At 40.2% G+C, this 16,566-nt stretch overlaps 1 protein-coding gene across 1 annotated transcript in view; it reads left to right on the top strand.

The window, feature by feature from the left end:
- Window positions 1-12,157: 12,157 nt before the first annotated feature.
- cspg4 (chondroitin sulfate proteoglycan 4) overlaps window positions 12,158-16,566 on the top strand; it is a 40,763-nt gene continuing 36,354 nt past the window's right edge. Inside the window, exon 1 of the mRNA XM_079449728.1 lies at window positions 12,158-12,279. Coding sequence (XP_079305854.1) covers window positions 12,201-12,279 — 79 coding nt within the window. The 5' untranslated portion in view covers window positions 12,158-12,200. The remainder of the gene's footprint in view (window positions 12,280-16,566) is intronic.

Below are 16,566 nucleotides of genomic sequence, written 5' to 3' on the forward strand. Positions count from 1 at the left end.
CTCATGTGATGAGAATATGGATGAGATGGGCACAGCCTCTGTGTTTGTCTGAATCTGTTTGCATCTGTGCATTAAATCCTTTGTGTTGATTCCAGGAACATGTGCTCATTTTCTCTCTCGCCGCAATTGGCAGTTGTTTCAGCATTTGTTTGATTCCTGCGCTGCCAGAATCCCTCGAGGAAACTCAGCAGGTGCTGCTCATGAAGACCACCATAAGTAAATCCAATTTCTCCACACGTAACATACTCTCTTAACACCATTAGTTTTGTTTATCTGTGCGTTTATGATGTTTGAATGAGTCTCCTCTGACTGTGAAGAGTTTATCGACCCTGAGCTGATAGTGTGGGGTCACATGTGTCCCCGCGGGGCTGCTGGATTGATGCCCGTCAATGATAGCGTTCAGGTCTGATACACACCCTATAAAACAAAGCGACTGAGCCCCTCCTCTCCTGTACGTTTCTGTGTCTGTTGAAAAACAGAGCTCGGGTTTCTCAAAATAAAAATGCCGTTCAAAATTCTCTTAAGCAATTGATGTGTTTAGTAACAAAGTATGAATGATGAAAAACAGCCAGAACATGTGCACCTACCGTGAAGCAAGTTTGTGTTTCTAATACAGTCTGTGTGATAGAGGGTTGTTTTTGTTCAAAATAATATTCAAAACAAATGTCAAAATAATTAAAGAAAACTGTAAGTAGTATACTCAACTAGTGGTCTAACAACTTTGTGGAACAAAGTCTTACATAATGACTAAACCTTCAAAACTTGCTTGTAAAACTAATTCCCTGAATTCAATAAAATATTTCAATTACATGAACACTAGCCACAAACCGCACTTTTAAAAATATAAAAAATGAGATGAGAATGAAATGAGAATTAACAACATGGGCAAGATACTGTAAAATTACAGTAATACTTTGCTGAAAATGTCAAAGGTTTCGGTTAATTGCGATTAATCGCATCCAGAATAAAAGTTTGTGGTACGTGTACTGTCACATGTATATTAATTTAGTATTTTGAAAACATGCACACGTATGCATATATTTATAACTACTTGTAAGTCGCTTTGGATAAAAGCGTCTGCCGAATTAATAAATGTAAATGTTAATATTTAAGTATAAATATACAGATTAATAAACATTTATATAAAATGTGAATTACTGGTAAATATAAATAAATACATGAAAATATTTCCCATGTATGTGTATATGTTTATAAATACAAAATGAATATGCACATTACACAGACATTTATTATGTAAACACAAACGTTTATGCTAATGAGATTAATCGCGATTAATCGTTTAACAGCCCTAGTTTTGGTCACATGTTTGACAATTTTCTTCCAATTTCAGTTAAGTAGTCGAGTCGCCACCTATTGTACAGGGCAACTAATTGATCTGTTTTCATGCGAGACACCAATCCGAAAAAATATACAGGTACAGTGTATATCATAATTGGGACACAGAGAATTCTGGATTCTCACAGTTAGTCTTTGCAAGTTCAAATTTTCTTAAAACAAGATGTTGTGGCTGTACAGTAGTTATGTTCTGAGAAACCAAATGAAGGAGAAAGACACCCAGACTGATGCGATTTGGGAAATAGAACAAGTTCATGAAATTCCTCCAAAACTCCCTATTCAGTCTGTTGTTCATCTTATTGCGAAATAAATGTTCTATAAAGACTTCAATGGAGAAAATGAGTAGGGAAAATACTTCCAGAACCCAGGGCGCTGAAGAAGTAGGGCGATTATTGCTGCAGACTATTGAACTGCATAACATTAAAGTGACGCTCTGCGTGGTTATTTAGCGCAGTACACACATCAGAAAGAAGAAAGAAAGCCTGCATGTTTTTGGCCATGTGGTTTAATAACCAGAGAGTGTTTGCTATTCAGATCGACTCTCGACAATATTCGGCTGTTTTGTCTTTAATCATAGCGAGAGCAGAATCTGTCTGACCTACTGATTCAATAACCTGGTCTAGCAGACTTTACGTCTCCCGGTCTGGTCAACTTCGCAATTGATTCTACAGAAGTAAAGTAATTTTCCACTTACACAGAAAAAGACCTCCAGACCAAAATTTTAAGCGACCACATTTGCCAACCCAGCATTCACAGACGGTTTTATCTGAAATGGATAAAACCACAATAATAAACGAACATGCAACGAATTAGCACTTTGGGGAAGTCTGTGTGTGAACTGTGAACCAGCTTTGTGTCCAAATATTAAGCACAATAAGATGGGACAGATGAATTTTAACATCACATTTGATCTGTAACAAAGACACACTTTTCTTCCCTCTGCTTCCCATCCTTCATCTCTCTTTTCTTGTCTTTTTCAGCTCTTATACCGAGTTAGACTATCCCTTAAAACAGAAGCGCACCTATTTTACTTTCTTACCAGTCTGAGAGAGAGAGAGAGAGAGACTTGACTTGACTTTTATATCTCTTTTATTTACAGTCACTTTTACATAATAACCATCAATTAAATATTAAAAGAAAAAGAAAGAGTAAGAGTAAAAAAAAGAGACTTAAAAATAGTTGGTCACGCATCAGAAAAGTGCAGCTTTACAGAAGTTTGACTCTCAGACAAGAACTTGCAAACAACCGTCATAATCTATCTCACAAATACATTGGTTTACACACCATTTGAATCTGAACCCATCCAAGTCATCAATGGACTTGTAAAAAGCATACTCTATGTTAATACGGGATTTTATCAATCCCCTAAAAACCAAGACAACATCTGTTAGTCCTGAGCCCAGTAGTTTCCTTTTTCGTGACAACCAAATTGCTAATTTTGCTTGCCCAAATAAAAAATTAAGTAAAACATGAGCTAGCATCCTGGTCTTTTTGTATTTAGGTCCATAAATGAAAAAGATAGGCGTAAAAACCTCCCCCAGCGTTTGACAGTATCCTTCCATCTGAAGCAAGAAAAGCTGCAGTCTTGAACAATTAAGAAAAAGGTGAAACACTGTCTCTTGCGACCCACAAAAAGGGCACCCCTCCCCTACCTGTGGATCAAGGTGTGCTCTGTGTCTGTTTGTGGCTATTATACCGTGCACGATCCTCCACTGAAGGTCTCCGGACCTTTTCTCAATGGGAGGTTTGTACAGGGTCCTCCAGCAACCTTTAGGGGAAGCACCTGAGCCAAAAATGTCCTGCCACTTGGACTCCCTCAGGTTTTCCAGCATCCGAAAATATGTCACTTTGATGCACAGAACATAGAAAACCTTTTTTCCTGTGTCACTCAAAAAGCCTAGCTGAGGTGTCGTGAAAGAGAGCAGTCCACCTTCCATTTCCTGCCATTCTCCCGTATCAACTGAAAGAGTCAGTTCTGGAAAGGCTGTATTATCCACATCCGATGCCTGTAGAGATAGTCCATAGTCCTCTGGAAAGAAATCTCTTATTTGAGTAATCAGTCTCTCTGCTAGTCTAACTGACCTCATTCCCAGTTTTAAGGCTACGGCCTTTGCAGGTATCCATCCACCTTCAGAGATTAAATGTCCAACTTTGGTGATACCTCCAGACCACAAGGTTTCTCTGAGGGAATCTGATTTTAAAATGTCCAAGTCCAATGAGGGGTTAAAAAACAACGGTTCTTCCTTCAACCAAAGTCTCTGTACACCATTGGCTTCTCTAGAGAACTTAAAAAGTGACCATGTTTTTAGCATTGACCTATAGAAGGATGTTAATCCTGTTAGGTTCAACTTATTTATGTTCAAGAGAAAAAGGTGACGGTCAAGCCCCATGTTGCCTGCTCTCCTTAAAAGGGCACAGGCTACTCCAGACCAACTTACATCCTCCCCATAGAGTAGTCTTTGAGCTGTCTGAAGTCTAAAAGCTCTTACTCTGGATCGGACATCAACAAGTCCTTGCCCTCCTTCCTGAATGGGCAGATATAGCACTGGTGCCCTCAGCCAATGCTGTCCTGACCAGAAGAAGTCCACTAGTTCTTTCTGGATCTTTCCCACCAGGTTCTCCGGAGGTTCCAGGATCATCATCTTGTGCCAAAGGGATGAGGCCACCAAATTGTTGCAGATCAGGACTCTCCCCCTGTAGGACAGCTGGGGTAGCAACCATTTCCAGTGAGACAACCGTGCACACACCTTCTCCACTAGACCCTCCCAGTTCTGTCTCTTAAAATCTTCTGTGCCTAAAAACACCCCTAAATACTTAAAACCCATTCTCCCCCACTGCAAACCACCCGGAAGTATAGGACGATTAGTAACCTCACCACACCACAGAGCATTGCTTTTATTCCAGTTCACTTTAGCTGAGGATGCTTTACTAAAAAGTTCTAGAGCTTCTTTTAAAAAGGTAACATCATTATGACTTTTAACTAACACCGTAACATCATCAGCATACGCAGAGATCTTAATAAGCTCTTGAGGCTCCAGTTCAGTGACCCTTAGGCCTGTTAACTGGCTTCTTAGTTTACACAATAGAGGCTCAATAACAATGCTATAGAGTTGCCCTGACAGAGGACAACCTTGCCTAATTCCTCTGTGAACCTTAACAGGAACACTTAGCCCACCAGCTATTTTAATCATACACGTAGCCTCATTGTAAAGAAGCTTAATCATAGAAATAAAGTTGTCCCCAAAGCCAAAAGCCTTTAAGGTTTCAAAAAGAAAGCAATGATCAACACGATCAAAAGCCTTTTCCTGGTCTAAAGACAAAAAACCAAGATTAAAATTATTATCTGAAGCAAAGTCATAAACATCCCGCACTAAATGTAAATTGTCTATAATAGACCTTCCCTTTACACAGTAAGATTGATCCTTGTGAATAATTGTATGCAATCCATTATTAAGCCTATTTGACAAACATTTAGACAGAATCTTGTACTCGGAACACAAAATTGCCACAGGCCTCCAATTCTTTAAAAGGGTTAAATCCCCTTTTTTTGGTAACAGGGTTAAAACCGCCCGTTGACAACTCACGGGAAGGAAACCTGTGCCAATGCACTCTTTAAGCACCTCAAAAAAATCTAGTCCTAATATAGTCCAAAATTTTTTATAGAATTCAGAGGACAGTCCGTCTATTCCTGGTGTTTTTCCTGAAGAAAGACCCTCCACAGCAGCAGTAACCTCTTGAAACGTGAGGTCAGTTTCCAAAGGGTTTTTGTAGGTTGACGTTAAAATGGGAATATCCTGTAGCAGTTCATTTCTGCATTGTTCATCAACAGTTTCAGCAGCAAACAACTTTGAGTAAAAGTCTACAGCAAGCTTGCGCATCGCCACCGGATCGGAAGTGTTTTGACCACCATTGTCTTTCAAACAGTACATCTGCTTTTCTTGTCCCACTTTCCGCTCCAGGTTGAAAAAAAAAGATGTTGGACCATCCATGTCTTTTAGTGTTAAAAAACGACTCCTTATGAGAGCACCTTTAACTTTCTCATTTAAAACATAACTCAACTGATTCTTTTTCTCAGTCCACAGTTCTTGTAGATTTCCAGTGTCACTGATGGTCATAATCTTCTCAATATCATTTATTTCTTTTTCAAGTAACTCTAATGTCTTTTTTAAAACCAAGGAGGAGTGATTTGCATATTGTTGACAGAATATTCTTGTGTGCACTTTACCAATTTCCCACCATTGGGTTACACTTTCATACTGACACTTTTCGCTCTTCCAAGTTTCCCAGAAAGACTTAAAACTCTCACAGAAATGTTTATCTTCCAATAATTTGTTATTAAAATGCCAGTAGTAACTCTTATGAGTCCTTTTCATTAATGTGCACTCCACTGTGATGAATTTGTGGTCAGAAAACGATGTTGGGATGATAGCTGTATGCACCACCCTGTTGTTCATATTGTGCGATGTATAGAATCTGTCCAACCGTGCTCCAGAAACCCTTCCATTACTACATTTCACCCAAGTGTACTGCTGTGTTGCTGGGTTGTGTTCTCTCCACATGTCTGAAAAATTGAAATTTTTTATAACACTGGCCAGACAAGAAGCTGACCGCATGTGAGGTTCTTCACCGTTCCTATCACATGTGAAATCTAAAGTGCAGTTCCAATCACCTCCAACTATGATAGAATCCCCATTGTGCTGCTGCTTTAAAAAATCCTCTAGTTTTGCAAAAAGTTTTAATCTGTCTGCACCGATATTAGGAGCATAGATATTTACAAACAAAAAAGACATATGACAGATTTCAGCTCTAACAGCTACCAGTCTCCCTGGTTCTATTTCAGTTTTCATTAAAATTTTAGCTTTAAGAGCCGGGGAGAAAAGTACAGCCACACCAGCACTAAAAAGGGTCCCGTGACTAAGCACTCGCTCCCCTTCCCACCACAAGTCCCAATCCTTTTCATTACTAAAACTGCTGTGGGTCTCTTGCAAAAATATCACATTCAAATGCTTTATCTTTATAAACTCTGACAATAAGTTCCTCTTTTTTTCATCTCTCAACCCATTTGTGTTTAGGGAACCCACACTTAAGACTTCCATAAAGGAGAGAGAGAGAAAAAGTAAACAGTAAAGAAGGAAAAAAGGCCACTTAAGCATTATTATTACTTAGTTTTTCCCCTTGCATTAACCATCTTTTTGCCTGACCTTATAATAGTCAAGTGCTTTTTTAGACGAAAGCGCTTTTGTTGCGACAGTTCAGTATTGTTGCTTCTTTTCCTAGCCACCATTACAGAAGAGACAAATTTTTCAATATCAGGAAAATGAGCACTTATCTCAACACCAGCTTTTCCTTTCGTTTTGTCAAGAAAAGAGTTAATTTGCTCAAGGGTGTATAGATCATTGTCAGCCATTTTTCCACTATCAGACCATTGTTCATCATCATCATCTCTTAATCCATCTTCAGTGTACTGTGACAGATCCTCCATTTCATCAACCATATTTTCCTGTGAGCCACCAGCATTTTCTACATCACTGTCCGCAAGCGCATCATCAACCTTATTCTGAACTTCATATTCCTCAGCCTCATCACTTTCACTCACAGCTGCCTCAATAGCAATACTGCATCCAGGTATCTCCACATCGCCAGTATTAACATTAACATCACTCACCTCCTGCTGTCGCTTCGTTTCGTCTGTATCTCCTTTACTCGGTTCTTTAGAACTCGGTGTTACATTTTTGTCGGTTCGCGATGTGGATGCTCGTTGGTTGTCTTTGTGCGGGCATGCAAAGCGTTTATGGCCCAATTCTCCGCAATCAAAGCACCTCATGCTATCAGTACTAGCGTACACCATGAAGGAGTTATCTCCGTGAGTAACACGGAAAGACACTTCCAATGTTCGTTCAGCGGAACTCAAAAACATGTAAACCTGCCGTCTAAAAGAAAGAACGTGTTTTAGCGCGGCATTTTTACAACCGAGTGGAATTGTTTTTACAGGGCTTGCGATCTTACCAAACCTCTGAAGCTCTTTTAGTATGGCTTCATTGCAAACAAAAGGTGGTACGTTAGAGATCGTAACTTTAGTTGACGGAGCAGATAGCGGGGTTATCGGTACGAACATTTCTTTTACCCATATTCCGCTCACAGTCAGTTCATTAACCAGAGAGTCAGAGTTTAAAAATACGACCACGGCTTTGTTCATGCGTGAGGCCGAAACGATGTTGTCAAAACCAACTTTTTCTCCGATGACGAGGAGCATTTCCTCTACTGTCACCCCAGGGTCAGGTACACACCTGCACCCATTGCGGAGTGACAGAGTTGGTGCTCCTCGCAATTGAGCAGGCACCATGCCCGGCAACTGCGCGCGTGTGCGCGGAGAAAATAAATTTTTTTTACCCACTTCACTACACTGACTATGCAAGGGGAAAAAAAGAAGAAATTCAGCAAAAAGACGAAGTCACTCAACCACACTCTCACAAACGCACTCGCACCTCACACTCCCAGCATGCACCAGAGAGAGAGAGAGAGAGAGAGAGAGAGAGAGTGTGTTTATGTCTCAGTAGGTTTCCTGTTCTCATTCCTGCTGTGGTTCATTTTACTCCTGCAGATTTGTGATGAGTTCTTTTGGAAAGCATCCCTAAAACATTACTCTCTCTCTCTCTCTCTCTCTCTCTCTCTCTCTCTCTCTCTCTCTCTCTCTCTCTCTCTCTCTCTCTCTCTCTCTCTCTCTCTCTCTCTCTCTCTCTCTCTCTCTCTCTCTCTCTCTCTCTCTCTCTCTCTCTCTCTCCGTTTGTCCGTCTCCTCCTACCTCTCGCAGCATGAGGGAACAGGGGAGTTTACACAGACTCTGGAGGAGCTCTGCGCTCGGGGAAATAGAAATCATTGTGAATACAAATACACAGAGAGAGAGAGAGATCTGAAAGGTCTCCTTTTCTTGTTTATTGCTAGAGGGGCATCAAGCCGTAATTATTGACTTGCCTTTGTCTCTCCTTTTATCATGTTTGAGAAAGAGAGAGAGTTCTGCTCCTTGGTGAATTTTACTGAAGCTAAAATGCCTAAATTCACACATCTCCTGCGGTGTGTTGTGTACACAAACATGAACAAATGCTTTATGCAATTGTGGGTCATGCAAAAGGTTGTGGAATAATTCTATTTTTATTATCTTAAATCCATAACTTTTTGGGTGCAAAGTAAAATCTCATATCTCAACCACTGGGTACCAGCAGCCCAAAACCACACTAGGGACACCTAACTGGCACCACAATTTGACCCCCCTTACAAATTCATGCATGACGTCAAGACAACTGGGCAGGGTCCCGACTCATTCATTTGCGGTACACCACTGAACGTAGCGTTTCCAAAGCTCCCATCCTAGACTAAAAATGAGACTGACGTCACTACTATGTGCATGTTAACATATGACCGCCTACATTACAGATAAACACCACAATAGCATCATAAAAAAGTCAAACGGGGTCCAGTTACATATACTTGACCGCTCTTAACAACTAGTCTCGCTGACTAGCAATTAGTTAGGATTTATCAATCCTACTTTTCATATTTCGACTAGCCCAATCTACCTTTTTTCTTAAAGTTATGACCAGTCTTGATGAAGAAAATGAGATGACTAACTTCTAGTTTGAGTTTAAGCATTTATTGCAACTGGCCCCAGGTTTGAAATGACATGAGGATGGGTAAATGATTGAATGAGTAAACTAGAAGTACATCTCTCTCTCTTTCTGTTTGTGGAAAAAACATTAGCGAATGACTCTGATGATCCACATCTACTCATCACCGAGGCAAAAAGCCAGCACATAGAAAGCCAGCCAAATGCTGACAGAATGTTGATTCTGAGCTGTCAGGGCTCTAAAATGTCATTGAAAAGCATCATTCATGTAATGCCACTTAACGGTGACCAAGCCATTCCTGGCTGAACAAACAGGTGAGATTTATCTAGAATAACTCTAATCTTCTCTGAACTGAGGTTATAGTAACGTCTGATGTAAGCTTCAGATTCTGTTAGTTTGGGTCAAACTGTGATGCAGTGGGAGTTCTAGGACATCGGGTTGCAAAAGCACAAAACGCACTCCTATCCTGATGGGACATCTCACATGCAGAAGTGTTTGCGTGTGTGGTTACAACAGGACAATAAAGCATGTATGTTGTGAAGATAATATGAGGTCAAGTTGATTGAACTGCAGAATAAACCACGCCACAATTTGCCTCCGCGCAGATTCTTCCACTAGAGGGCGGTAATTCTTAAAAACTACCCCTGCTGCCCATAAACTCAAAGTTATCAGTAGTGTTTACAAATGCAAACTTTAAATATTTTGTATGAGCAATGGAAATTACTTAGATAGATAGAAATGGTCTGACACATTTTTCTCCAGCATCATGAACTTTACTGCCCACCATTCAAAACACCTACAAAGAACAACACAAGAACATACTTTATCATCAAAGACCCTTTACCCTTCCACAATGTCTCACTCACACCATAAACTGCATCGTGTTTCCTTTCGGACTTGTCTGATAACTGAATGTGTGTTTTTTAACAACTGACTCATACCTGATATACAGTACTGTAATGTTGAAATGTTTTATACGTCCCTGTGATGAACGATAATGGCTTTGCAGTAACAGAACAGTGTCTCGGCTTAAATATGATTTACTCAAGTAAAACATTCCCGGAGCAACATCTTTGTTGGGCCGGGAACGATTCCATCCAGTTTTGGAGAACTAACTGCATTTTGCCAAGATACTCCAGATGTATAGTAAATCTTCAGTCAAGGTGCTGCACTCTTTTGAAAAGTTACCAACAAAAGTGTCAAAGAAGCCTTCAAAAAGATGCTATTATTCATCCGATGATATTACCTTAGCTCGATTTACAACGATAAGCTTCTAATAATTATTTATAATTCGAGCTGTCAGGTGCGATTTCACCAAAAATATATCAGTTAGATGTAATTTAAACTCTAAAAAAATACGTAATATAACCTGCAGATATTTGTTTTAAACAGAGATGGCGATAGTGAGGCAAACATTGCAGATTACGGCTGGGACCTGTCCAAATATCTTATCACACAAACACGTCCAGGTTAGTACGGGTTACGCTCAGCAATGATAGTTTGATGGGAATGTTGATCCCGGAACATGTCCAGCTTGAATAAATCATGATGTGCCAATGTCGGGTGACCCCGTCTGACCTTCCAGGGAGTCTGACCCACACACGGGTCATGCTAAAATACTTTTTTCGCTGTTTGCTAAGCCTGGGACCATCACAGAAACAAGAGTGACATATATTTCACATTATATTGTACAATTTACAATTAAACAAACTTGAAAAGTAAACTTGGTTTAAGACATGTATGAATAATTAATAATAATAATGAAAAATGATGCAATTAATATCTTCTAAGTGTGATGGAGTGAATGAGGCATTTATAAAGCGCTCTATTGTGTATTGTTTCCAAAGTGCTTTACAATCGTATACAATCTCCTTACCCACCACCAGTGCTCAAATACTTTCTAAAGCTGCTGTAACCAGCACATCTAACATGCAGCGTTCAAAGAAACGCTTAAAGCAACTTAAATCTCAAAACAATTCCTGTCAATATAACAGACATTCAGGACACAGAGAGTCAGGACGCAGCGATCCAGCAGCCCTGAGGTGATTAATATAAATATAAGTGTATAACATCCCACATGACATCATGACTAAGCCAGCTAACATTCAATACTGGTGGTGAGCGAGACACACACACACAGAACAATCGTCATTTATTTTTTACACAAAAATTTGTAAGAATGGATCTTTGTGAGAATCTGGAAACTGTTACGAGTGTTTTCTTTGGGGTGCTGTCAGAGGGTGAGAAATAACCCTCACCACACACACACACACACACACACACACGCACACACACAAACAGTTTGTGTGTAATCAGAGAAGCACACCAGCAGACATGAAGTGGGGGTCACGTCTGGTTTAAGCAGTGAGCGAATGTTTGGGAGACCATATTTAGCTTAAGTCCAAACTAGGCTGATATGATTTGATATATATATATATATATATATATATACTGTATATTACAATCTACACACACAAACAATTACTCATCTTTCTAAACAAGGAGACTCCATAGACTTCTATTGTTTTCATTCACAGCTAGTTAATAATACCATAACCTAACCCACAATCCAATCCTATTCCTGAAGAGAAAGAAAACTTCTCCAAAATTATGAAACCACAAAAACTTGCTTTCACAGTGAATTGACTCATGAGGGCTTCCCTAAAGGGAGGTTTTGCTCAGATTTTTCTAACCTTTAGGTATATTTGTCCACAAAATATAGTTATAGTGGGTACACGCACATTCCTCTCTCTCTCTTTCTATGTGTGTGTGTGTGTGTGTATACATTATTATACACATATATACTATACATACATATTAACAATATAGATAGACAGACAGGCAACCTTTCAATCTTAAACTTAACTTTTAAAATCGTGTTATAGATAAGCTAAAGTAAAACTGTCTGAAAGATTTCTGCTGATCGAAATAAAAGCTACATCATCTTTACAGAGCATTGGATAAAAACAGAAGGGGTGGAGAAACACAAAAACGTTAGAAAAAAAGAGATGTAGTTTTCCAAACGGGTGTTGCAGGGTTGGGCAGGGGTGTGTATGAGACTGTGTGTGTGAGGGGCTGGATCTCTCTCTCTGTGCATTTGGGGGGGTTCAGGGTGTCATTTTCATCCATGGCCGTCCCGCCCCCTTCATGAGTACACCCTTCACACAGCTCCAGGTCCCAAAGTGGCCACATAGACACAGAAACTCGGACTAAAGTGGCAAGATGAGAGCCCTGTGCCCGCTCCCGTTTGCCCTCTTGCCCCTGCTATCACTGTTATACCTGCTTCAGACCGCCCATGGAGGTAAGACTCAAGCTTAAACTTTATCTGAGCACGCCAGACATGCAGTGGGAAATTTTGATGTGCATGTTTCGTAAATAGTTCATAGAAAAGTTTAAGAAGTTTATTAATGTGAATTCTGCTAATGTGGACAAGCTGAGTGGATAAGCTTCTTACATGCAAGTGTGTGTGTGTGTGTGTGTGTGTGTGTGTGTGTGTGTGGTGAGGTAAGGCTCCTCTGCGTCTCTCACATAAAAACTCATTCATACTAGTGAAGCTCACGTCTGTTCAGCCGGTATACAATAAGCTCACAGTTCGGCAACCCCTCCCTTTTCTTCTCTCTCCCTCTCATTCTGCATTTCCGTTCCGAGGGTCCGTGTGTGCAATCTGGGGTTTGGCACCCGCTGGGCGAGTTGGAAATGCGCTCTGGCCGATCGGAGGTCCTTAAATAAAAGAGTCACTTTCAGAGATGCGATCAGCTGCTTTTCACACAGATGTTACTGGTTTTCCGCTCCTCTCTTGAATATTTAGAGTCGCCTGTGAGATTTAAAGTTTAATGAGCATGCGAGTTAGAGTGCTACTGAAGTGGTCGTTGTTCGGAGCTTAGGATCAAAGGGTTTCACCGGTGCCAGCTGCTGCGGACCCGTCCCGCGCCAAGCCCACCCGTTTGGTTACTACATCAACGCACCGTTTGAGCAGAGTATACATATAGAATGTATGAGAGATGCTGACATCACACACCCTTAATCTTTTTACATCGATTTCCTGCATCATTAGGCAACATACGAGGGCCATGTGTGGATGCAATGACACAATACAAAAGTAACGCCCACACACCTGGGATCTAGGAGTCTAACTGATTGGGGCGTTGAGGGGTGTGGCCGGGCGTGGCAGGCACAGATGTTTAAAGAGCTATTTTAGGAATTGACTCATTTACTCATTTACAACTAGAAATCCCTAGTAGACTGTCTAAAGACCCTTGGAAAAATGTCATAGTTCACCCAAAAAATGTGTCATCATTTATTCACCCTTATGTCATTCAAAACCTGTTTTAAGATATTTCGAGAAATGTCTCATTGGTTTTTCATCCGTACAATGGAAGTCAGTGGTGACCAATGTTGTGTGGCTACCAACATTCTTTGAAATATCTTCTTTTGCGTTGTGCAGAAGAAAGAAAACCATTGAACTCTCCCTTAAAAAGGCATTTGCTTGCTTCGGCTCTAGTGGTATTAGCACATGAAATATCGTCCACAAAACTTTTCCGTTTCCTTCTAAGTCAAAACTCCCACACCCTGCTTGTCTTTCGCATGGTCATTTCGAAGCCAGCGACGACAGACACTAAGTAAACGCATGCAAGATGTGTAAAGAAAACACATAAACACAGTAATAAACAGTACTTTTTTGGCTATGTATCACACATAACCAGTTGAATCTTAAAGGAAAGTTATGCGTTTATGTGTGCAAGTTGTGCATTTCAGACATAATGTTTATTACCATGGAAATAATGTGATTCATCAATGAGTATTAAAAGAAAAAGCAGAAATCACATTTGCAGTAATGCACTAAGGAAACATAAAATGGAAAACAATCAACTCATGTTGAATAACTTTCTTCTATCCTACTGTAGCTTAACACGAAGACAACCACAAGTAAACAATGGGCAGGTTAAGTCCCCTGAAGAGTATAAACACTGTGGCTCTATCAACACACAGATCGGTTTGTTTAAACAACCTAACAAATCACATCAGCTGCTCAACCAATGATGTTTGCGTTCTAACTATCCGTTTGCCAGCCAATAAAACACAAAGAGTGATGCTAGTGACACAGCAAATGCTTTAAGAATCAAATATGCAATACAAATGATTCAATGTTAATCAGAAAACAAATAAGCTGTCATGGCTGGACTGAATCATAGTAAAGTAGCTTCATTGGATATTACTCAGACTTAGTAAGCGTACACCAATAGCATCCTGCACAAGACGTTGAAACCATCTATGGGCGGCTGTCTGTAACCACGGCAACAAACTACATAAACAGGCCCCTGGAGCTGATGGGAATTTTAGGCTATACATGGAGTTTGTGACTGTGCGTGACTGTGTGTTGTGATGAAGGAGAGCACATGTTTGTATCTGGATAGTTGGCAGGGTAATGTATGTTTGCACAGCCCTGCACATTAGATTAATAAACACAATATTTGCATTTGTAAATTGATGAGATTAGTTTGGCGGCCGCGGAGAGAGGAGCCACTTCCAGCGCGACTAGGGGCGTCTCGAAAACAGAAGGCAAACATTTATCTTTTGCTGATCTCTCAGCGGGTGCTGTTTGCGATTGAATAATGAAACGTGTTGAGGTTTTGGTTGTACGACTTGACTTGAAGTACAATTCGATGTGGCGCAGCGAGAGCTGTAAATCCGTCTGTCCAACTTTAAACCTAAGAGAGCATGGCTGCGGACCACTAAAGAATAGAAATGAATCAAATTGTTTAATACAGTATGTCAATGGACGGTGTCATGAATAAAAATATAGTGTGATTTTATGATGCAAACCAATTTCAGATTGACCAATATCAAGATTAATGTCACTTAAAGGGATAGTTCACCCAAAAACTAATTTGCTGTTTGTTTACTTGCCCCAAAGCCATCCGAGACGTAGATGCCATTTTATCTAGAGTAGAACGATAAAGAAGATTGTTTGTAAATCAATTGAATAATAACTCTGTGCTTCATAAAATGGATGTATATATTATTATAAGCACGTAATTCCAACATAAGTGGCTCCTGGTGACATATTGACGTGCATTTCTGCGCATTAGAGTCCATAGTACTGTCCTATCTTATATAATTGGACAATTGTTGGCCTGAATTAGCTGCACTGCAATTTGTTGTCAGATTCAATTTAAACATCAAATTAAAACAAACCTAACCAACTGAGGTTTCTAAGTGGGCTACTCTCGGCCTGAATAAGTTTGAAATTGGACCAGACAGTATGACGACGGTCAGAAAAACAGCTACTCAAAACTAGCGCAACCCAAGCAGTCAGGTCGAATCTGTAGTGAACATAAAGAATACGGCCACCAATGGAAATGCACAGTGATGTTCCCTTTTCCCCATCCTCCTTAAAAATGATTTCCAGTATGTTATACACGCTACTCCAACCCATAGAACACAGTACCGTAGGGAAAGCATAAAGACAGACTCTACATTTCTGTCATCTCATATTCACTCAATACCACCTCATGTGCCACTACAGAGAGACAGAGGGATTGTGGGTATATACGGCATGGTCTGGGCAGCCGTCCCCATGGTGGCTCCTGGACCCAATCACTGTCAACATAGATCAAGTTAAATTTACCTTTGAGATCACCACTCAACTGTTGGCCCGTGCACCAACCTGAATACACACACGGGGTTCAGGAATGTGACATTGCCGTATGAGTTCACACCACTTCTGTGTACCAAAAATAGAGAATTAACCTTAAATAAACTCTTATGGGCTTTTCTTAGTCGTCCTTGCTAAGACAAATATTACTGTTGCGATTGCATAACCTGCTTCAGATATTACGCTTTAGTTTTTTCATCAGAAAACAGAATCTAATAAGCAGGAGGCATAAGCCAAAGTCTCCATTTGCTCTCTATTTAATCTTATTGCTGTCTAGGAGAAGCAATTATGTTAAAAATAAATCCATTGTGATGTCATTGACTTCTTAGATAGAGTCATCAAAAAGACAAACTTCAAGTGTTTAACACAATCGAAGATATTTGAAAGCGTTTCCTCTATAGGGCTATTGTTCTTTTAAGGAATAGTTCACCAAAAATAACGTGTTATGAAATACGTTCATGATATGACTTTGTTTAAATATAATTTGAGAAATATCTTGTAGTTTTGTGCCTATGCAATGCAGGGCTGCGTGGGCCGTTAGACGATGCCGTCGTACATCGGCGATGGCTGACAGACATCAGGGTGATGAGCCGGCATCGTGTTTCCAACAAATGTAGTGACTCTCGGTGCTGTGTGCTACAAATCACTTTGTAAACAAATATGAACAAGGCTAAGGGGCATATAAGCTCACGCTGTACAGACTTGCTTGACTTTATAGCTGTGGAAGTTGCGCTGTATAAAGAGGACACACCGTTTGCACAGACCCGCTTGACTTTATAACTGTAAGACGTGTGACACGCGTCTTCTTAATACAGCGCGAATAAAAAAGACCCACCTCACTTTTTGTCATCGCCCAACCCTAATGCAATGGAAGTCAATTGGGTCCAGTGCTGTTTTGTTACAAACGTTCTTTAAAATCTTCTCTTTTGAGCA

The sequence above is a fragment of the Barbatula barbatula genome (genome assembly GCF_947034865.1).
Source record: "Barbatula barbatula genome assembly, chromosome: 25".
NCBI classification, from domain to species: domain Eukaryota; kingdom Metazoa; phylum Chordata; class Actinopteri; order Cypriniformes; family Nemacheilidae; genus Barbatula; species Barbatula barbatula.